This window comes from Protomyctophum parallelum, assembly GCF_964188405.1.
Source record: "Protomyctophum parallelum genome assembly, chromosome: 21".
NCBI classification, from domain to species: domain Eukaryota; kingdom Metazoa; phylum Chordata; class Actinopteri; order Myctophiformes; family Myctophidae; genus Protomyctophum; species Protomyctophum parallelum.
In genome coordinates this window covers 13,401,238-13,423,831 of record NC_139713.1, presented here as the reverse complement: position 1 = coordinate 13,423,831, position 22,594 = coordinate 13,401,238, and the positions used below count along the sequence as shown (strand labels likewise).

At 43.9% G+C, this 22,594-nt stretch overlaps 1 protein-coding gene across 1 annotated transcript in view; it reads left to right on the top strand.

The window, feature by feature from the left end:
• The window catches only part of exd3 (exonuclease 3'-5' domain containing 3), a gene marked incomplete at its 3' end in the record, with an annotated part of 79,466 nt that overhangs the window by 16,842 nt on the left and 40,030 nt on the right, over positions 1 to 22,594 (top strand). Inside the window, 10 exon segments of the mRNA XM_083793243.1 lie at positions 950 to 1,094; positions 5,314 to 5,509; positions 7,016 to 7,125; positions 9,161 to 9,302; positions 12,264 to 12,448; positions 15,513 to 15,728; positions 19,469 to 19,522; positions 20,511 to 20,531; positions 20,533 to 20,622; positions 20,624 to 20,644. Of these exon segments, the coding sequence (XP_083649369.1) occupies positions 950 to 1,094; positions 5,314 to 5,509; positions 7,016 to 7,125; positions 9,161 to 9,302; positions 12,264 to 12,448; positions 15,513 to 15,728; positions 19,469 to 19,522; positions 20,511 to 20,531; positions 20,533 to 20,622; positions 20,624 to 20,644 (1,180 nt within the window).

The following is a 22,594-nucleotide window of genomic DNA, read 5'->3' as shown; positions in this document are numbered from 1 at the left end:
CAGCTTGGACTCCTCATGCATAGAAGGAGGCATGAGGTCAGTCCGCTGCCCCCCCAGGTTGGCAGAGGAAGTGTAGCGCCCAGGATAACATTAGATAATTGGCACTGGGTGAAAAGAAAACTGGGTTACAAAATCGTGGGATAAAAATGTAATAAAAAAAAAAAAAGAAAACCACTGACATCAGAAAACTGTTTAAAGACATTTCTAGAATCGTCCTCAGGTCTAAATAGACCTGTACGTGCCCGTCATAGTCGGCCACCGGCCTACTTGGGAACGATGCAACTTTAGAACCTAATGATACACGTTGTCATAGCACCCGTTTTAACTGTCAGCCGGTTCCCTCACCCTAACCCTAACCTCCCCCGGGGGAGCACACCTAAACCTAACCCCAACCCTCTCCCGACCCCCAGCGCAGACCCTCACCCTAACCCTAACCTCCCCCGGGGCAGCACACCTAAACCTAACCTCGGACCAATGCGTGTCGGATCATTGCTCCGTCGGATCATAGTATGCCTCCCGGCCCAGGTGAAAGGAGCTGGCCTCATTAGGCCCACTGGCAGAGGCTGACCAGAGCCTTTTGTGGTGCTTTCGGAGAACCGTGGGTCCGAACGACTCGATACCTGGCAATGCACTCCCTGTGGGGGTGTGGAGCGCGTGTGTCGAATGTGAAGTCGGTGGGCCAAACGGTTCTCGAGTTACGTGCATTAGAACCGTACACACACACACACGCACGTACGCACGCAGAGACGTGGCGCGTTTATAGTAGGATATCAATAGGGCTGAAACCCTGCCTAAATTCTCTCTCTCTCTCTCTCACTCTGTCTCTCTCTGTCTCTGTCTCTGTCTGTCTCTGTCTCTGTCTCTGTCTCTGTCTCTGTCTCTCTCTGTCTCTCTCTCTCTCTGTCTCTGTCTCTCTGTCTCTCTCTCTGTCTCTCTCTCGTCTCCCCAGACACATGGACTGTGTTCAGAGTGTGGAGTGGACACCGCCCGCGTCTCACTGTGACCAGTACCACCAGCTGTCACTCCCCCGTGACAAGGTTGTCTTCCTGGACACCCTGGAGGGACTCCAGCAATGCCAAGACGTCGTGCTGAAGGTACGGAAACGACAGTCAATCTGCCATTTTTACATGTCCTCCTACACCAGTGGTTCTCAACCCCTTTCATATCAAAGGTCCATCATTTTATTCTGCATTTGAGCCACGGACCACTGTCTCTCTAGCCTCGGAAACCCAGACGTTTTTATTTCCAGGGGGAAAAATTAAAGTCTGAGGCCGAGTCCACTTCAATTCGGCATAGAGTAGCGCAAACGTCGATCACTCTCTGCTGATTTCTGATCGTCTGCACCTTTGTTAAAATGACGTACACACAGACACTCCTCTCTCTCTCTGTCGCTCTAATTCATTACCGGTAGTCTCATGTCGCGCAGCTGTGTCCCTGCCGGGTTCTACCTATGCCATAGAAAGCATAGGTGGACGTCCCCAGGCTACTATCTCTCAGACCCAAAACGAAACCAGTCCATGATGTATTGATGTCGGTACCGTAGGAGAGCTATGGCAGACGTTGATCAAAATAATGATTATTAATCGTGTACTAGACCTCTTGTAAATTAAGTAGCCTATAATGCAGCTGTTTAACAATAATTTACCTCTTGAGAGCGTAACATTCATTTATTTTACGCTTTTTTAAGAGTTATAAGGGTCCATTTGGTTCCTTTAGCTGGGGACCACCTGGAACCTCCCCAAGGACCACTGGTTGAAAACCACTGACCTTTTACACGTGTGGTGGTAGGGGGGGGGACCTTTATTATCAGAAGAGCCATTTTTGGCCCCAAAAACGTATTACAATTATATCTAGAGCCGCAAAATATGTTTGCTTTAATAAAGCAAACTTTAATTATTTGTGATTTGGTCTTTTTTTTTAAAAATAAATATTACATTTTATTGTTGCTAATTTCTCAAGTATAGGCTACTGTACCATACTACCAGTAAGCCATCAGCATTGGTGGTGAAAACAAACATAGATATCTTATCATGAATACATTCCTCTATTAAATTTGATTCTTATTTTTATCTGGTGTATAGGCAACATTGTTTAATGTTTAGCAATGTCAAAATTAAAGAATAACTTTATGCCTACTACAAATTCAACAATACATTATTATTAAATGTAAAAAAAAGAAAAGAAAAAGAAAACCTCCTTTTCATACTTCTTTGCCGTAGCAACTGGGAGCCACGGGAGAGGGCCTATAAGAGCCACATGTGGCTCTAGAGCCGCATGCAGCTCTAGAGCCACATGTGGCTCTAGAGCTGCATGTGGCTCACCCCTGCACTAAGGAAAGTAGGCTTTCTAATGACACAACCCGCCTTTGTGTTGGCGAGAAGCAAAAACATTATTTTTTATTTACGCTAAAGACGAGATGGCTGGTCTGCATTCATGCGAGCCCAGGGAAACCATCGGTAACATAGCTCTAAATGCAACTGAGAGAGAGCTATGGACCAGAGCTAGGAAAACCCTTGATTCGCTTCAAGGATACTCTTTAACCCATTTAGACCGTAGGACGTGTGGAAATGTCATAACTAATCCAACCGACAGAATATTGAGAAAAATATTTTCTGATTATTTTATTTTATTTTATTTTTTTGGGGCGGTGTTGGCCTCTCCTTTTGCACCATACTCCTTGCTCTTCGCGCATGTACCGCGCATGTCCCGAAAGAATGCCTCGTATCTCCTAATCTAGGCTCTTAATTTCCGACTTCAACACGCCTCTCGTTCAAAACATGAACGCGAGGGATTATTCGGCGACGTCATCGCCTGTGTGGGATGAGAAAACACAAACGCTGGGGAAGAAGAAGTCAATTTAGCGACATGAATTGTGATGGGACATGAATGCGTGCCGAGGGAGGGCGGAGAGGGGGGAGGCTCTGTAAATCATGGGAAGTCATTAAGTTACAACTCAAAAAAGCTTTGAACCACGCTCATTTATTTAAGTTACAACTCAAAAAAGCTTTGAACCATGCTCATTTATTTAAGTTACAACTCAAAAAAGCTTTGAACCATGCTCATTTATTTAAGTTACAACTCAAAAAAAGCTTTGAGCCGTGCTCATTCATTTAAGAAAGCAAATATTGTGGTACTCCACGGTGCCTTCATGTGCTGTTAGAAAACATTAAACGGGAGCACATAAATGAAGACCACACACTAAACTACTCTTCCAATGTTTATTGGGTTAATAGGCTATGTTTCGACCTTTTTGGCTTCATCATGTGAGACCCGTCGAAAACATGAAACAAACCAAAAAAGAAGTTGTGCGTGCGTGTTTTCACGGATGAGAACGTGACATGTTATGTGACTTATTTTGTGTTTCGTTCATCATCATGACTTGATAGTCGGATGCAGCCAATTGAATTAACGAGTGTTTATTTTATGTGAGAGAATATTATGGACAACAGTGAATAGTACAGTACAGTCAGTGCTGTGTTAACCCATTCTGACCTGAAGACGATTCTACAAAATGTCTTCTAAATCCTGACAGTCTTCTGAAAAATCCCATGTTTCTATGCGTCAGTGGTTCTCAAACATTTTCATGTCAAGGACCCCCAAAAATATATGTAATTGCCCACTGAGCCGCATCTGAAAATATGTTGTTCCAGGGACCCCCCAGAAGCAAAGATTTGAGTTAAAAACGTTCGCTCTGAAAGAATATATTCAAACATTTGGGCCACATTTTCACGATTTTTCAAAATAAGCAGACCTACAAGCTCGTAGATCTGCTTTTGCTTTTATTTTTCAAAAGCTAAAGCATAACATAATGCTTAAAACACCAAGAATGGGTTAACATTAACCCGATTTGAATGAACATTAAGGATTTCACTGTGGTCCCCTTTCCACCGGTTGGGAGCCGGTTCAAATCTTTTTGGTGATTTAAATATGCAAATTAGGCATTATATAGGACAATATGCAAATACAAATATATAAAAGCTACTACTATTGTAAGGGTTATCATATATTAATGTACTTGTATTGATCCTTTTAAACAATTTAACAGGTTTTTTTTTTAAATATATCTTTTATCCCACGATTTTGTAACCCATTTTTCACCCCTGTGTCAATCATCTAATGTGATCCTGGGCTCTACACACCAACCTAGTCCCCATATATGGGGGACAAGGGGAGAGCAACGGACTTGAACTCATGATTCCTTCATGCCTGAGTGTCCAAGTTGCTTAATTTAACAGGTTGATTGCCAACAATATCTCTCTCTCTCTCTCTCTCTCTCTCTCTCTCTCTGTCTCTCTCTGTCTCTCTCTGTAGGAAGGTGGTGTAGTGGGGGTGGACATGGAGTGGTGCGCTGGTTAACTCTCTCTCTCTCTCTCTCTCTCTCTCTGTCTCTCTCTCTCTCTAGGAAGGTGGTGTAGTGGGGGTGGACATGGAGTGGTGGGCTGGTTAACTCTCTCTCTCTCTCTCTCTCTCTCTCTCTCTCTGTCTCTCTCTCTAGGAAGGTGGTGTAGTGGGGGTGGACATGGAGTGGTGGGCTGGTTAACTCTCTCTCTCTCTCTCTCTCTCTCTCTCTCTCTCTCTCTCTCTCTCTCTCTGTCTCTCTCTCTAGGAAGGTGGTGTAGTGGGGGTGGACATGGAGTGGTGCGCTGGTTAACTCTCTCTCTCTCTCTCTCTCTCTCTCTCTCTCTCTCTCTCTCTCTAGGAAGGTGGTGTAGTGGGGGTGGACATGGAGTGGTGCGCTGGTTAACTCTCTCTCTCTCTCTCTCTCTCTCTCTCTCTCTCTCTCTCTCTCTCTCTCTCTCTCTCTCTCTCTCTCTCTCTCTCTAGGAAGGTGGTGTAGTGGGGGTGGACATGGAGTGGTGCGCTGGTTAACTCTCTCTCTCTCTCTCTCTCTCTCTCTGTCTCTCTCTGTAGGAAGGTGGTGTAGTGGGGGTGGACATGGAGTGGTGCGCTGGTTAACTCTCTCTCTCTCTCTGTCTCTCTGTCTCTCTCTCTAGGAAGGTGGTGTAGTGGGGATGGACATGGAGTGGTGCGCTGGTTAACTCTCTCTGTCTCTCTCTCTCTCTCTCTATCTAGGAAGGTGGTGTAGTGGGGGTGGACATGGAGTGGTGGGCTGGTTAACTCTCTCTCTCTGTGTCTCTCTGTAGGAAGGGGGTGTAGTGGGGGTGGACATGGAGTGGTGGGCTCCACTGGTTAACTCTCTCTCTCTATCTCTCTCTCTCTCTCTCTCTCTCTCTCTGTAAGTAGGTGGTGTAGTGGGGGTGGACATGGAGTGGTGGGCTGGTTAACTCTCTCTCTCTCTCTCTCTCTCTGTAGGAGGGGGGTGTAGTGGGGGTGGACATGGAGTGGTGGGCTCCCCTGGTGGTCTCCGTGCAGCGCGTTGCCGTGGTCCAGCTGGCCGTGTCGGAGCAGGTCTTCCTGCTGGACATGTCTGACGGCGGTCTACGCCAACATAAAGAAACCCTGGGCTTCGTCAGGGCCTTCTTCTCTGACAGCAGAGTCCTTAAACTGGGTGAGTTCCTATAGCGTGTGGTTGGGCCTTCTCTGACAGCAGAGTTCTTAAACTGGGTGAGTTCCTATAGCGTGTGGTTGGGCCTTCTCTGACAGCAGAGTTCTTAAACTGGGTGAGTTCCTATAGCGTGTGGTTGGGCCTTCTCTGACAGCAGAGTCCTTAAACTGGGTGAGTTCCTATAGCGTGTGGTTGGGCCTTCTCTGACAGCAGAGTTCTTAAACTGGGTGAGTTCCTATAGCGTGTGGTTGGGCCTTCTCTGACAGCAGAGTCCTTAAACTGGGTGAGTTCCTATAGCCTGTGGTTAGGGTTGAATTGAAAGTAATTATTGTTGTGTTTATGAGCATACGTTTCCATTTCCAATCTCTTTGTTTGAATTCAATGTATATACAGTATATTGCAGTCAGGCACTTTTAGCCCACCATACATTTTCAACTGGACCACGTGGGTGAAGTAAAAAAGAAACGGGGAAAAAAATAGTTAAAATGACCTACTACAATGATGTAAGTAGGTTTTCAATGTAATGAGTCCCGGGATTATAGGCCCACTGGCAGAGCCTGAGCAGAGCCTTTTGTGGTGGTTCTGGAGAACCGTGTCGAATTAGAAGTCGGTCGGGCAAACGGTTCTCGAGTTACATAACTTATGTGCATTACAACCGTACACACACACGCGCACGCACGCAGACACACAGAGACGTGGCACATTTATAGTAGCAGAGATTAAAATAAGGCTGCATTTTGCATCCCAAAACGCAGTTTATAGTTAAGGGGTAATAATAAAACGACCTCTGCATCCAATGAGAGCGCAAAATCTGTCTTTGCAGTTGCCACCCATCGACTGATCTAATAAACGGCAACCTTCCCCGTGTTTCTACACTATAGTCCGATCCAGTTTGCCGGCCACTGCTTACAGAGCTGACAATGAGGTTATATATATATATCTTCCCTTCTCCTCTGGAGTCCTGCCTCAGGGCGGACCAGAGGTATAGAAAGCTGTCGTTCCCTGATATCGTCGCTATAGGGACACATCCTTCAGTATAGGCAGGAACTGGGGGTGGCAAATGAAGGACCGGGAAGTCTGGCGTAGCATTGTGGAATCCATGGTATCTATATAGCTATACTATCAATATATCTAATAAAATACAGTGATTTTGTTTGAATATGATAGATTATGATCAAGGATTACTGTGATTATGGTAAGCTCACATTTCATATCACACACACACACACACACACACACCATACAGTAAGAACTCCTGTAAGTTATTAAAAGCAATTGCATGGCCAGGGACCACCTGCACTAGTCCGCGGACCACCGGTTGAAAAACCCCCGATCTAAAAGACCATCCCTGCATCCCGGGGTCTCATTACATTGAAAAACGTAATTTACGTCACTGATCTTGCACACGTTCACATTATCGATGTTCAAGAATTGCATCTGCGGTTTTTTTCCACCGCTTTTCACTCCCTCTTCCGTCTCTCCTCCTCCCGAAACCTCCTTCTGTCTCAGCTTACGATATAAGTGGAGACCTGAGGTGCCTGTCGGCGACCTGGCCCCAGTTGTTGCAGGAGCCACTGAAAGTCGAGGGGGTCCTAGATCTGAAGAAACTCCACGAACAGGTATAAGGTCATAATAACTTCAGCCAAGTTGCACACTAAGTGAAGAGACTGATTCTGCGGTCGATATGTCTCACACTACCGTGAAACCAATTTTGGGCAGGGACCCCCTTTTGGTGTTTAAAAGCATTGTGTTATACTTTAGCTATTGAAAGATAGCAGATCTACAAGCTCGTATGCTTTTATGTCTGCTATTTTTGAAAAATCGTGAAAATGTGGTGCAAATCTTTGAATATATATATATTCTTTCAGAGCCAACGTTTTTAACTCAAATCTTTGCTTCTGGGGGGGGGGGGGGGTCCTGGAACAACATATTTTCAGATGGGGGTTGGCGGCCAAATACGTATAATTCTGGGGGTCCTTGCCATGAAAAAGGTTGAGCACCACTGACATAGAAACATAGGGTTTTTCAGAAAACTGTCATGATTTAGAAGACCTTTGTAGAATCGTCCTCAGGTCTACGAGCTTGTAGATCTGCTATTTTTCAACAGCTAAAGTATAACATAATACTTAAGGGACATACTAGCCATAGACTCCATACAACCATCAACCAAATTTTAATAGATGATGAAAGGTGCCAATGTTATCATATTGTAATTGGTTGTCAAGTCCACAAACGAAGGGTTCAGGACCTACGTAAGGTTTGTGAGCAATGTTGTTTTCGTTGACTAATACTATGACGAAAAATGTTCGTAGACTACCCTTTTTTCACTGACAAAAACGACATAAAAACTAAATAAAAACTAAGCCACGATGACTAAAACTACGACTAAATAAATATACTCTCGATTTTGTCAAAAAATAAAAGGGACTAGTGGACAAGAGATCCAGTAAAACTAATTTTACTCATTTTTTGTGAGCTTGTAGATCTGCTATTTCAGCAAGTGTAAAAACAGCCATTACGACGGCATCAAGGCCCGCCAAAATACATTTGAGTCGACTAAATCAACTGCAGATTTAGTTGACTAAAATCTTATGCTATTTAGTCGACTGAAACTAGACCAAACACCAAAGCATTCCAGGTGACAAAAATGTGACTGAAACTAAATGAAAACTACCGTATTCAAGAGTACCAGCTCAGTGGCCTTGTGGTTAGAGTGTCCGCCCTGAAACTGGGAGGTCGGGGTTCGGGGTATGACCCCGGGGCCGGGGTCATACCAAAGACTGTATAAAAATGGGACCCAATGCCTCCCTGCTCGACACTCAGCATTAAAGGGTTGGATTGGGGAGGTCAAATCTACTAATCAAATGATTCCCGAGTGCGGCGCACGCTGGCTGCAGCTCACTGCTCCTTGGCTGCGGCTCACCGCTCCAAGAGATGGGGTCAAATGCGGAGAACAAATTTCACTGCGGTAAACGTGTGTGACAGATCGTACGACTTTGACTTTGACTTTGAGACTATGACTAAAACTGAAATAGAAAAATGTGCTGCCAAAAAACAACACGGTTTGTGAGTTTGAGATGAGAATGTGAAGACCCAAGCAGCGCTGTTTTCCTCGACTAAAACTAAGACGAAAAATGTTCGTCGACTACCTATTTTCACTGACTAAAACTAAATAAAAACGAATCTATGATGACTAAAACTAAGACTAAATATACTGACAATTTCGTCAACAAATAAAAACTAGACTAAAATGTTAGGAAGGGACTAGTGGACAAGAGATCCAGTTTTATGCTGGGTTGCATGCTGAAAATAGCAGCATAATAGCGTTGCGAGATTGTATATCTGCTATTTTCAGCATGCAACCAAAGTGTAAAATATGTCATTACAACGACATCAAGGCCTGTCGAAACACATTTTAGTCGACTAAATCAACTGTAGAATTAGTCGACTAAAATCGCATGACATTTAGCCGACTAAAACACGACTAAAACACTAGAACATTCCAGGTGACTAAAATGTGACTAAAACTAAGTGAAAACTATTCATGAGACTAAAACGACTAAAACTAAAATAGAAATTTGCTGCCACAAACAACACTGGACCACAAGAATCCCATCATTCCATTTCTGACGATGTCCTCCTCCTCCTCTCCAGATTCGCTGCGATCGGCCGTCCCAAGGAGAGAAGGGCCTCAGCCTGATGGTCAAACAGATCCTGGGGAAGCCGCTGGACAAATCGGACCAGCTGTCCATGTGGGACAAACGCCCGCTGCGCGTCAGCCAAATAAAATACGCAGGTAAGAGATGCTGACACGGGCCCGGCTCCGCTGCTCCTCTGTCAACAAACCACGGAAACCGGATCTACGGCCCGGCTCCGCTGCTCCTCTGTCAACAAACCACGGAAACCGGATCTACGGCCCGGCTCCGCTGCTCCTCTGTCAACAAACCACGGAAACCGGATCTACGGCCCGGCTCCGCTGCTCCTCTGTCAACAAACCACGGAAACCGGATCTACGGCCCGGCTCCGCTGCTCCTCTTTCAACAAACCACGTAAACCGGATCTACGGCCCGGCTCCGCTGCTCCTCTTTCAACAAACCACGTAAACCGGATCTACGGCCCGGCTCCGCTGCTCCTCTTTCAACAAACCACGGAAACCGGATCTACGGCCCGGCTCCACTGCTCCTCTTTCAACAAATCACGGAAACCGGATCTACGACCCGGCTCCGCTGCTCCTCTTTCAACAAATCACGGAAACCGGATCTACGGCCCGGCTCCGCTGCTCCTCTTTCAACAAACCATGGAAACCGGATCTACGGCCTGGCTCCGCTGCTCCTCTTTCAACAAACCACGGAAACCGGATCTACGGCCTGGCTCCGCTGCTCCTCTTTCAACAAACCATGGAAACCGGATCTACGGCCACGGCGGGTCAGCAGTGTTGTTTTCGTCGACTAAAACCAAGACGAAAAAGTTTCGTCGACTACCTTTTTCCACTGACGAATGGAAACTAAATGAAAACTAAGCTATGACGACTAAAACTAAGACTAAATATACTGACAATTTCGTCGACAAATGAAAACTAGACTAAAATGTTAGGAAGTGACTATAGTGGACAAGAGATCCAGTATAAGTCATTTTACTCTTGGTTGCATGCTGAAAATAGACGATCTACAAGCTCACAACGCGATCGGCTATTTTCAGCTAGTGTAAAAACACTCATTACGACCGCATCAAGGCCCACCAAAACACATTTTAGTCGACTAAATCACCTGTAGATTTAGTCGACTAAAATCTTATGACATCTAGTCGACTAAAACTAGACTAACACTAAGACATTTCCAGGTGACTAAAATGTGACTAAAACTAAATGAAGTTTCAGTCCAAAGACTATATGACTAAACTAAAATAGAAAATTTGCTGCCAAAAACAACACTGCAGGTCAGTTGAACTATAGGCACGCTGGACTTTGGATACCGTTAATAGTTCTAGAGATGTGTTGTTCCTTTTAGGCCTCTATACACACACCATTGTTGGGCAATCTGGTGGTTGATTAGCGCCCCTGTACGAGAATTGGTCGTATAATGTGTGCCTGGCCAGATCATGTTTAACCCATTTAGACCTGAGGACGATTCTACAAAATGTCTTCTAAATCCTGACAGTTTTCTGAAAAACCCCTATGTTTCTATGTCAGTGGTTCTCAAACATTTTCATGTCGAGGACCCCTAGAATTATATGTATTTAAGTTAAAAAAGTTCGCTCTGAAAGAATATAGGTTTATTTTTCTATGGAGAATAACATGGGGTCATCATTAAAATTGTCTCATATAAGAATTGTGGTCTCGGCGATATTGTCGGAGAGGTGTGTCTCTGTGTCGTTTACGACCGTCTGTTTCTAGCAAAAGTTTTACAAATTCAGTAGCAGTAACATTAGCGTTTTCTCTCCAGTCAGTCGATTTCTTCATATCCATATGCGTGAAACGGCCGGGAGGATTTGTTTATTTTTCAAACGCTGTACAGTTCTTATATGAGGCGACCTAAAAATCCCCCTATGGGGATTATACAATGCAAATGAAACGTACATGAACCTGCAGACTTAGCGCCCTCTCTACCGATATTGACGTCAGGCTTCGGTGCTCTGTATCTTTAGCCAGTATAGAGTGTCGCAGTCCCGCCCCCTTTCAGAACGACGAGTGGCCCAGGAAATGATTCTCCATTCATTTTCTACATAGGCTTTTCAAAACTTATTTATTTAAAGACCTTTTAAGCGTCGTACGGAGCCAACTCGAGTCATGACAACAAACGCAACATATTTTGGACCAAACAAATAATTACTGAGAAGAAAAACAAACAAAAAAAGTGTTGTAACCTGCCTGTTTTTTTCTACTTTCTATTTTTTTGTTTGGTCTAAAACATTGTGTTTGTTGTCATGATTTGTCACAACAAGAATTGGCTTTGTCCACGGCGTAAGCGTCTTTAAATAAATACTTTCTGAAAAGTCTATGAGGAAAATGAACGGGGGATTTCTTTTCCGGGTCTCTCTCTCTCTCTCTCTCTCTCTCTCTCTCTCCCTCTCTCTCTCTCTCTGCTCAATTGCCTATTGGTTTTTTCCCCCCTGTATTGTCTTGACAGTGGCACAACAGTCTCCGTGGTTCCACAGACAATATTCAACCTCCAGAGGTGAATTCTAGGCATGTAACGATACACTCAACTCACGATACGATACGTATCACGATGTGAGGTTCACGATACCATTTTTCACGATATTTTCAACACAATGATTTTCCAGACAAATGACCAATTTATTTTTTATGATTTATCTTCCCCCCCCCCCCCCAAAAGCTTTTTTCACAATTTTCATTTAACTACATTGCAAAGATAATTGCCTTCCTTGATGTATTAATGAGCATCAATAACGACCATCACCTGGGCACAGTCACAGACACACATATACAGCTCCCCTCTCCAGGCCTCTACTGTCTCATTTCTCTCCAAAATCATGTGAATATGATGGAATATGATTACAGCTGACATTTCTTATCACACACTAGCCCCCCCTAAAATAATAATATTATAAAGTAATATAATAAAATAAAATAATTAATAAATCGATACATATCGTCGGGATATAATATCGATATATCGCGATATACGATATATCGTTACATGCCTAGTCTCCGTGGTTTCACAGACAATATTCAACCTCCAGAGGTGAATTCCTAACCCCTCTTTTTCCCTCCCTGTCCTTAACTTGACGTTTTCAGCGTTGGACGCCTACTGTCTCCTGGAGGTCCACTCTGCCCTCGCCGGAGACCCGGCGTCCTTTGGGCTGCCCGCCAATTTCCAAACCAGGTCGTCTGGCGGCTCCGAGAAGGTCAAGGTCAAGAAGCCAAAGGACAGACAAGCCCAGCGGGACCGCCACAACGCCAAGGCCGGCGCAGGTCAAATGGTATAGAGAGAGAGAGGCCTCGATTCATACTTCAACGATGTTAACCCGTTCTGACCTGAGATCAGATCCATACGAGGTTTCCACTGACTGGACACACACTGGTCCGATTAACCCGTTCTGACCTGAGATCAGATTCATACGAGGTTTCCACTGGACACACACTGGTCCGATTAACCCATTCTGACCTGAGATCAGATTCATACGAGGTTTCCACTGACTGGACACACACTGGTCCGATTAACCCGTTCTGACCTGAGATCAGATTCATACGAGGTTTTCACTGGACACGCACTGGTCCGATTAACCCATTCTGACCTGAGATCAGATTTAAAGAAAAAAGTCAGTCGTTCTTTTGATTTTTCAAAAATAGCAGACCTACATCAGCAGATCTGCTATTTTTCCAATAGCTAAAGCACGACATGACGCTAACACCAAAATGGGTTCCCGCCCCAAAATGGGTTAATTCATAGCTTGCCGATGCTATGCGTTGTCGGCGTCGAAAATCGAACGCTGGCTAAACGAAGCCCCCCCTTTTGCCCCTATATAGCCCCTCGAGGGATCGTAACACACATACGCTGACTGAGGATAAACGGAATTGTCCCAAGTGTGTTTTCAAGAAAGACATTTAATTTGTGTGTGCACCTGCAATTTGTGTGATCCTGTGGGATAATGTTGTTTTTTCTTTGTTTGTTTTTTTATCCTACGATTTTGTAAGCCATTTTTCCCCCCCACCCAGTGTCAATTATCTAATGTAATTCTCTGCCAACTTTGGGGAGAGCAACGGACTTCATGCTTCCTTCGATGCATGAGGAGTCCAAGCCGCTTCTTTTCACCTGACAGACAGAGGGGGAGTTTCCTTTTTTTCAAAGGCCACCTTATTAAAAACAAAAAAGCTGCAAGGCCACGTACGGCCACTCAGTGGCGCAATCGAGTTACATTATGTTACGTGTAAATTCGACTTGAGGGCTTTTGACCACTTAAACCCCTATTATACTTTTTTTGGGGGGGGGGGGGGGGGGGGTTCTCAAACATTTTCATGTCAAAGACCCCTAAGATTATATGTAATTGGCCGCCGACCCCCATCTGAATTTTTTTTTTGTGTGTGTGTGTGTGTGTGTGTGTGTGTGTGTGTGTGTGTGTGTGTGTGTGTGTGTGTGTGTGTGTGTCCAAGAAGCAAAGATTCGAGTTAAAAACATTGGCTCTGAAAGAATATATATTGAAAGATGTGCACTACATTTTCACGATTTTTCAAAAATAGCAGACCTATACAATAGCAGACCTACAAGCTATTAGCGCGGCTCTGAGTGCCGCGCTATGAGCTTGTAGATCTGCTATTTTTCCAATAGCTAAAAGTACAACGTAATGCTTGAAACACCAAAAGGGGTTCCCGCCCCCAAAATGGGTTAAGCTCAATTACACGGTTGAGGTTGAGAATCACTGCTAGAGACGTAAAAAGTCTTCTCTTACCCAGAACCCATTCTGACCTGAGATCAGATTCATACGAGGTTTTCCACTGGACACACACTGGTCTGATTAACTCATTCTGACCTGAGATCTGATTCTAAAAAAATGTCAGTCGTTCTTCGATTTTTCAAAAAATAGCAGATCTACAAGCTCATAGCGCGCCACCGAGTGGCGCGCTATGAGCTTGTAGATCTGCTATTTTTCAATAGCTAAAAGTACAACATATGCCTTTTCAAATGGGGGAGTCTGCGGGCAAATCGGTGTCAATTTGGGGGTCCTTGACATGAACAAGTTTGGGAACCACCGGTGTAAAGGATACAATGAGCAAACATTCTCGTGCATTTGGCTCCATCCATGACAGTCTACTGTTTCTTTCAATTAACCCATTCTGACCTGAGATCAGATTCTAAAAATGTCAGTCGTTCTTCGATTTTTTCCAAAAATAGCAGACCCTACAAGCTCGTAGCGCGCCACTCGGTGCCGCGCTATGATCTTGTAGATCTGCTATTTTTCAATAGCTAAAGCATGACATGATGGTAACACCAAAATGGATGTGCTGGTTGGTGACTTGCATGGTTTCCGCTGCCATCGGTGTGTGAATGGGTGAATGTGATGCACAATTTATGTAAAAGGGCCTTGGATAAAGAAGGCGCTACATAAATTTACCATTTAACAACAAAAAAAGGGACGGGGTCAAGTGGAACCTTTTAATTTTATTTGCAAAGCACAAACAAGGTCCTTGCTTTTCTTGGATGGGGTTGGGTGAAGAATCCATACACGCGGCATGTGGACTTCCTTTTTTTTGTATTTTAGCCTTACTGTCTGACTGTACCTTGTGCTTCTTTTATGTTTTATTTTTAGCCTCATACATCTCTGACTGTACCTCGTGCTGTTTACATGTCTGATTAATAAAGTAATCAATCAATAAATCGAAACTCACTCATGATCGCACTCTCATGATCGCGCACGCACGCACGCACGCACGCACTAGGGCATTAAGCAACTAGTCGACTAGTAAATCCACGAGTCAACCTTGTTGGTACTAGTTCATGAGAGGAAATATATATATATATATATATATATATATACATACACAATTATTATTATTTATTTATTTTACCCGATTTTGTAGGCCTCAAGATGAGGTAGATTTTTAGTTGTAGTCACATAACTAATAGACATAGACCTGTACACAGTTTTTAAATGTACAAATATTCCACATTTTTAGGTAGTTAAACGACTAGTAAACTAGGCAACTAGTTAACGCTAATCGACAGCCATTCTGGAAGTAAGAGAAAGGAAATTGAAAAAAAAAACGTAATGTTTTTAGTTCAATTCTCGGTCCATAGTGCTGTGTGTTAACCCATTTTGTGCGGGAACCCCTTTTGGTTTTAGCATTTTGTTATGCTTTAGCTATTGAAAAATAGCAGAACGACTGACATTTTTAGAATCTGATCTCAGGTCAGAATGGGTTCAACAGACCAGTGTGTGTCCAGTGGAAACCTCGTTATGAATCTGATCTCAGGTCAGAATGGGTTAACGCTAATCGACAGCCGTTTTTAGTTCAATTCTCAGTCCATAGTGCTGTGTGTTCATTCAGGGACACCGAGGGTCAGCTACAACATCCCACGGTCAGGAAAAGGGCGGCGGCGTCCCGCCGTGTGAGGAGACGAGGGCCCCGGGCCCTCCGCTGAGTCCCCAGCAGTTCCGGGTGGTGTGTGACAACATGCTCCAGGGACTGGGCCGCTATCTGCGCTGTCTGGGGGTCGACGTGGCCATATTGGAGAACCACGACGACCACAGAGTGGCGGCTGAGGTGAGTCTCGGTGTGCCGTATACACATACATATAGGCTACAGCCAGGCACGTGCACGTGCACACACAGACATCAAAGGGGGCTTGAGCCCCTGCCCTTTTACTTGTCTTTAACCCATTCTGACCTGAGATCAGATTCTAAAAATGTCAGTCGTTCTTCGATTTTTCAAAAATAGCAGACCTACAAGCTCGTAGCGCGCCACTCGGTGGCGCGCTATGAGCTTGTAGATCTGCTATTTTTCAATAGCTAAAGCATAACATGATGCTGACACCAAAATGGGTTCCCGTTCAGAATGGGTTAAAAAAAAACTGCCCTCTCCAGACCACAAATGCAGCATGGTGAAAACCCCCCAGGAACGTGTTTCTTGTCTCCACAAAAACATAATTAAAATAAGATCTGTTTGCAAAAGGGGTGCAAGCCTCTGCAAGGATGCAAAATGATATTCGGCTGATTCAGTGTGAATATAAGGAGCCAAGCAATGATGCCAAACCCCCAGTGAGGCTCTCCAATGTTGAAGCGCTGGGCCCTAGTGGTTAAGAGGTGGGACTGCAGGCGGACTTCAGTCTCTATCATTTTAATACTCAAACAGCAAACGGTGTTGTTTTTGGCAGCAAATTTCTTTAGTCATAGTCTAAACTTCATTTAGCTTTAGTCACATTTTAGTCACTTGGAATGTGTTAGTGTTGTAGTCTAGTTTTAGTCGACTAAATATCCTAAGATTTTAGTCGACTAAATCTACAGTTGATTTAGTCCACTTGTCACGGGGCAGCCCGTGCCCTATAGAGGCAAACGGGGACAATGCACACACACACGCACACACACACACACACACGCACACGCACACACACACACACACACAGTGACTGTGGGGAGTGGTATGTTTCATATGTCTCAATATAATGAATATAATGAAGTTCCTGAGCACACCTGTCCTCTCCTGTGCTGCCAATCAGCCGGTTGATTGGGAGGTGCCAAGTGCTGTAGAGCAGAGGGGTGTGGGTTTTTTTTTTATATTGTATCTTTTCTAATTATAGGCCGAATGTGTTGGTAAAGTGCTTGCCTGAATTATGAAATGTAAATGGATTAATAGTAATAGTGTAATTGTGTATAACTTATGGGCCTTAGTTTAAGTTAAATGATACTAATTACTGTGAGTGTTGTTCTTGGTATGACCCACCTGGTATAAAATGGTGGCTGAATCCACAGAGAGTTCAGTTTGGTCTAGGCAGGCTATATTGAGCAGCTGAGGAGAGAGCTGCTGCTGGGTAGTTACCTCAAGTTATTTTGGCCTGTTATTTAATTTTTGGACAGTCCCTCACTGTGAATATTGCACTGCCTGGTTGACGTTTGGAGACTTTGGGGTAAATAAAAACCAACGAAATGCATTCTTGGACAGTTGTCTGATTCTTGGAGCCTTCAGCCTATGGCAGTCCGGTCACCCTTGACGCAACTATAGTGTGTTTTGTCGCGCGTTGATGACGTCGTAATGACTGATTTTACACTTGCTGACAATAGCCGATCTTCAAGCTCACAGCGCTCACAGGGACAACGCTCCACACGTCCCAAACTCTTCTCCCTTCTGGCTCCAAAACTGTGGAATGCACTTCCCATTGCAGTCAGAACTGCAGCATCACTCCCAATCTTCCGCCGTAGCCTGAAAACCCACCTTTTCAGACTCCATCATGGCCCATAGCACTTACCCTAACCCCTTAGATAGCATTTCTGTTGGCTTAGATAGCATTTGACACAGACTTATAGCATGTTATGTAGACAGCACTATAATTGTATTGTATATAGTCATAGCACGCCATAGTACATATGTATAGCATAGTAGTAAATATGTATAGTTTATATGTATAGTGTATGTATAGTTTCATTATATAGATATTCCACTGTTACTTTCTTAGCTTACGCATGTTTCATGATATTGATAAATGCTTTTATGTGATGTATTCCCATGCTTTTGTTCTTGCTTAAATGTAAGTCGCTCTGGATTAAGAGCTTCTGCTAAATGCCTAAATTGTAAATTGTAAATTGTAGCGCGTCGCAGCGCGACGCGCTGTGAGCTTGTAGATCGGCTATTTTCAGCACGAAGCCACTTGTAAAATGACTTGTCTTTTACTTATACTGGATCTCTTGTCCACTAGTCCCTTCCTAACATTTTAATCTAGTTTTTATTTGTTGACAAAATTGTCAATATATTTTGTTCTACCTGTGAGGCAGGGCTCGAAATTAACTTTTTTTCTTTTACTTTTACTTTACTTTACTACCAAATTCAGAATGAAGGAGCACCCACCAAAATGTAACGAGCACCAATATGTAATCGATTTTGTTTACATTCATTATTGGTATTCCACTACCAACAGTGGTTCCCAAACTTTTTCATGTCAAGGACCCCCACATTGACACTCATTAGCCCACGGACCCCCATTTGAAAATATATGCCAGGGACCCCCCATAACAGAAGGTTTTTTACGGCTCTAGCAATGATTTTCAGCCATTTTCATTTCAAGGACCCCCTCCAGTTTGACCTGAATTAGGCTACCGTTCCCCATTTCTATCTCTGGGACCCCACTGCATATTGCAAAATCAAAGTTAATTTAACTCGGAGTGTACAAATGTACATGGAAATTGGTATACCCATAGTATGTACACTCTCAGAGTTTCAGACCCATTAAGGGTCCATTTGCTTCCTAACTATCATTTAGCTGAGGACCCTCTAACTCCATAGTTGTCCCTGTACCCCACTTTAAGAACCACTCAAAACGCTCTGTATAGAATCCACCCTCAAAGGTAGAATAAAAGTGCGGCGTGAGAGTGACCGTGCCAAACTCAATAAAAAAAGGCATTTTAAAATGTAACTAGCTGTTGTATGTAAAATGTATTTTTTTCTGTTTGTTTTTTGTGTGTCACAAATTTTACACAAACTATAGTAAAGTAAAATAAAATACGCAGATGACTTTAGTGGAGGTGCTGGGTTCAAAAGAGAAGGGAACCCGCACACAGTTTATGTATTGACGACGTTTCGAGCCAAGGCTCTTCGTCTGGTCAAACCCTAAACTAATGCTATATACACTCCATACCTAGTATGTCACTAGCCGCAATTTGCAACTCTAGATTTTTTTTACAATGGGTTGAATCTAGAGTTGCAACAAGCTCCATCCACTTCCTATTCATCATTTTTGGTTTGTGATATGCTTGTCTTAAACGATGTTAAACTCACCAACATTGCAGCTGTAGTCCAAGCTTGAATTATCCTCTTTCAATCTGCCGAGCTTGTTTTTCTTAAAATCCACCGTAGAGATGTTATGAGATACTTTCTGTCAAGACATCCTCTGCAAGTGATTATTTAAGTGCTGGAGTTTGGAAGCACTCGTCGTACGTCACTGAACGGCCCTGCATTCCACCTGTTTCGAAATTGCACATAATGCAGGAGGCAGCAGCGCGACCCGTTAACAAAAACGAGTGCTTCCAAACTGCAACACTTAGAAAAATAATTTAACGTCGTTTAAGACAAGCAGATCACAAACCAAAAAATGATGAATAGGAAGTGGATGGAGCTTGTTGCAACTCTAGATTCATCCCATTATAAAAAAAATCTAGAGTTGCAAATTGCGGCTAGTATGTCACACAAGCACAGTATTGCATGTCTCATGAAATACACAAACACAGTGCTCGTGTACAGTAGCTGCATTGAATGCTCTTCTTCATGACTGTTTGTTTTGCGTTTTTATCATTCAGTTGGCTCGAACCGAGGACCGTACCATACTCACCTGTGGAATGCCATACCAGACTGTAAGTATAAAGAAACTCAAATCCAACCCAAAAATGTTTTATTTGCTTATTGATCACCTTGAAAAACCTGTCAGTCGATCCGTCACGCGCCACGCCACCATTATATGGTTGTCAGTCCGTCACAGCCTCGTGACGCGCTCCATATATGGCAGTCTCTATAATAATAATATATGAAGATCACGACACTGACCTCATCAAACCCTTAGATGTCCATATATACTGTATGGAGCTGACCTGTTCTTACATTCCACATGTTGATCTCCACCCCCACCCCGTCCTTCGCTCTTCGATTTTTCAAAAATAGCAGACCTACAAGCTCATAGCGCGCCACTCGGTGGAGCGCTATGAGCTTGTAGATCTGCTATTTTTCAATAGCTAAAAGCATAACATGATGCCAACGCAAAATGGGTTCCCGTTCAGAATGGGTTAGTATAGCCGCGCCCGGAAGCCGGTCGAAAAAACTATAGTCCTCAACAGGCCCGAAAATTAAGGCCCGGCCCTACCTGGGCCCTCATCAAACCCTGTGTACACTCAAGACACTGCCCCCCCCCCCCCCCCCCGCTGCCACCCCTTAAGATCTCCATATATGGAGCTGACCTGTTCTGACATTCCATTATGTTGACCTGACCTGATCAAACCCTAATAATATCCGGTCCGGACGAGATAGCGTCTTGTCCGGACCAGATGATATATTTTTCTTTCCATGGCCACTCGGGGGGCTCCGTAATAATGTGTACTATCTAATCTAAAAAGAAGAAAAAAATGAATTATTTTCTGTGAGTGACACAGCCGTATAGACTAAATATTTTTTAACGGGAACCCATTTTGGTGTTAGCATTGAAAAATCAAAGAGCAACTGACGTAGAAGACATTTTTTTAGAATCTGATCTCAGGTCAGAACGAAAACTGTCAGAATGTAGAAGACATTTAAAAAAAAATCTGATCTCAGGTCAGAATGGGTTTTAATCTCTTCTTGCTCCTCCTCCAGTTGCGGTCCCAGGTGGGCGAGGGGTCGCTGTCTGGCTCTCGACTGCTCGGAGAAAGCCCTGGACCAGGCCACGAGGGTCCTGAGACACTTCAACGTTCAGCCCACCCCCCAGTGACGTCTTCAGCCGCTGTCAGGTAGGAGGTGTGCTGTTTTTTGTTTAGCCAGACGTCTTATACTCCTCAAATGGAAACAGGTTTCTCACACACAGGACGTACTATTGTCGATTTCGTCGACAAGATCGGCTGTTTTCACTAAGTGTAAAAATCTGTCATTAGGACGGCATCAAGGCCCCGCCAAAATACATTTTAAATCGACTAAATCAACGGTAGATGTAGCCTAATCTTATGATATTTAGTCGACTGCGTGCGCACGCATGCACGCAACGCACGCATATGCACACACGTATGCACGCACATGTATTTATGTATTTTAATGTGAATAGCAGGTTTATAATAGCAATGTGAATGCATGTTTTTTTGCCAAATAAATATCCTTAGGTGGTTTTGAGCGGTATGACAACGGAGCTACGTGAAAATTAATGCTACACACACAGTATTACTTTAATATTGGTTTAGATTGAATGGGATCCTGCGGGTCTCATGGTCAAATTGTGTGTTTTGTATATCTATTTTAAACGGAATGTTACCTGAGAACTAAGAACGTTTGTGTCTCGCATGCAAGAGAGGCCAAGTTGCTGTGTGAACTGTGTGCGTGTACGACGTACACCAGAATGTCTTCCTTTTCGTCATTTTGAGTTCATAAACGGTTAAATATAGGGCATACCTAATAATTCACGGCGGAAACGTTCATGTTTACCCGTACTGTGGGTGCTGTTGACGTCATTGCTTATTCTAAGTCGGCCCTCTCTCGCTTCCTCCTTTCTCATGTGAATCTGAAATAGTCCCCTGGCTGACATCGATGCCCACAGAGAGTCATAATGAACTAGCGCTGCTGTGCGTAGCATTGCAGATACAGATACTGAGACATACAGTCTCAGGGGCGGCGGTGGCTCAGGGGTAGAGTGCCTGGATGGTAACCGTAAGGTTGCCAGTTCAAACCCGGGCTCCCCCAGAGTTACTGTCGAAGTGTCCTTGAGCAAGACACTGAACCCCTAATTGCTCCCGATGTGCTAGTTGGTGCCGTGCATGGTTTCCGCTGCCATCGGTGTATGAAGTGTGTGTGAATGGGTGAATGTAATTAATGCACAATCTCTGTAAAGCGCCTTGGATAAAGGCGCTATATAAATGCACCATTTACCATTTACCATTTACCATACAGTCTGTGCTGGCCCATTATGTGTGGGCGAGCCCCGATGTCATCAGTACAGTGTTGTTTTTTGGCAGCAAATTTAGTTTTTGTCGCGTATAGTCTCTTGAATAGTTTTCATTTAGTTTGAGTCACATTTTAGTCACCTGGAATGCTTTGGTGTCAGTCTTAGTTTTAGTCGACTAAATATCATTGAGATTTTAGTCGACTACATCTACAGTTGATTTAGTCGACTACAATGTATTTTTGGCCGGGGCCTTGATGCTGTCGTAATGACTGATTTTACACTTGCTGGCTATTTTCAGCATGCAACCAAGTGTAAAATGACATATACTGGATCTCTTGTCCACTAGTCCCTTCCTAACATTTTAGTCTTTAGAATGTATGTGATTGGTTAGCTGATTTGCTCGTCTACATACAGTATGGCTGTAAATTGTCCCTTCATTGTCAATGGCATTTTTAATGTGTTGCGTTGCCGCACAGTTTAGTTTTCATATTTGGCGGACATATGACCTAATTTCTCCTTTTATTGTCAATGTCAAATATTGAGTCGTGTCTGGGGACAAAAGCTGTGTGAAGTGAGGGGCTTTATGGCGTACAGTAAATTCTCCAATTGAATGCTTGTGTAGGACAAAGTTTGTGTTTGACAGACACCAAAAGCTGGATCTAAATTGGGGTAGAGCTGTGGTGCATGCGATTGCGTGCCCTGGGGACTGCTCCAAAGCCCACCCAGGCTTCAGTGAACCCTCTTCTTATCTGATTGTAAAGCTCTCCGATTAGCAAATGATGGGTACATTTTGTCTCTCACAGCCTCACGC